At 42.9% G+C, this 1,407-nt stretch overlaps 1 protein-coding gene across 1 annotated transcript in view; it reads left to right on the top strand.

The window, feature by feature from the left end:
* LOC133132595 (aldehyde dehydrogenase family 3 member A2-like) overlaps window positions 1-1,407 on the top strand; it is an 18,127-nt gene continuing 16,720 nt past the window's right edge. The window contains exons 1-2 of the mRNA XM_061248110.1: window positions 1-192; window positions 1,281-1,407. The exon at window positions 1,281-1,407 is cut by the window's right edge and continues 44 nt beyond it. Coding sequence (XP_061104094.1) covers window positions 1,290-1,407 — 118 coding nt within the window. The 5' untranslated portion in view covers window positions 1-192; window positions 1,281-1,289. The remainder of the gene's footprint in view (window positions 193-1,280) is intronic.

Here is a 1,407-nt window from a genome sequence, read left to right as displayed (position 1 = left end):
CCGGTTACGGTATTGTTAACGGAACAATTCCCTTGCCTGGAGCTATCTCATGCAACATACTTTTGGAAAAGACGGACGGGGGTCATCTCGTACAGTATTCGCTCGCATAGACCTGAGGAGGTTTAGTTAGTTTGGAAGACACAAACGTTGACTAACGTTACCGTTCCATAACCTCATACAGGAATATTTAAGGTAAGAAATACCAAGCACGACAGCGTACAAATAATTGGCCACCGTTCGGTTACGCGTAGTGGTTGCTTGTCTTTACTGACAGTGTTGTACGCAACATCCAGCTAGTGACGCTATGAAAGACTGGACATAGGCTACGTAGGATGTAACACCTTATTTGCAAAAGTTCTTTAGTTGTTTCTGTGCTGCTGTCAAACTCGGAGAGAATCGTCTGTTGATAACTAACTAGCTAGCTTGATAAATTGATAGACTCTGACGTTCTTCAGTCTTGACAGTTCGCCAGTCTTGCTTTGCTAAGTCCAGTTTGCTAAATTCTGTGAATTAGTTTTTGTTTTTACTGTTTGTCCTGACAGCTATTTAACAGCATACCTAAGGATAAAAATATAAATGTCGAATGCAAATTCAGCAAAATGCCTATGCCTTTTTTTTTTGTGAAACTCGCATTATCTTTTGGCAACAAAAGTGTTGCTAGCAGTCGCAACATCATAACCCCATTGCTAGCAAACCGGACAAGTGCTAAGTGCGAAGGGTGTTGTTGCACAATGTAAACTTGCAGCATTTTTTCAATAGACATAAACGTGCCATATAGAAGTATCCTTCACGTCTTCAGCTTGTTTTAATTCTACACTGCGTTAGTCTAACACATTTTAAAATGGCTATAGCCTGTTTATGTGGTCTGTAACCAAATGACCTCATTCTTCTCTATACATGGCAGTGATAGCGGATTAGACACGCCTCTCTGCCAAACAGTATGACAGTTGGCACACTGCCCTTTTTTCTGCTTCTCAAATGTCAGGTTACGGTCGTTTAAAGTAATATAGTGAAAATAGGCACATGCCGAAGAAGTGTAATTTTGTAAAACGAAAAAAAAAGTTTTGTTGTTAACTAAATACGTTGGTAAATGAATATACTGATGGATCACTTTAGTGTCAAAACGCAGCAGCGTGCTATATAGCACGTTAGCGTTGCATTTGTTACAAATGAATAAGTGCATAAATGAATGACGGATCGTAGCGTTTTTTTTAGCCAGCTCTGGTGTTATAGCGGGTTCGCGGTGCTGGTGAGCTCACAGGTGTGTCGCGCCTGCGCAGTTGGGCGCCATGTCTCGACAGCAGCAGGCGGTGGAGCGCGCGCGCAAGGCCTTCCGGACGGGACGGTCGAAGCAGATTGAGTACCGCATCACGCAGCTGAAATCGCTGCAGCGCTTCCTGGTGGAGA

The sequence above is a fragment of the Conger conger genome, chromosome 7 (genome assembly GCF_963514075.1).
Source record: "Conger conger chromosome 7, fConCon1.1, whole genome shotgun sequence".
Classification (NCBI taxonomy): Eukaryota; Metazoa; Chordata; class Actinopteri; order Anguilliformes; family Congridae; genus Conger; species Conger conger.
The sequence above is the reverse complement of the archived record's forward strand: the minus strand, read 5'-3'. Positions and strand labels throughout refer to the sequence as shown.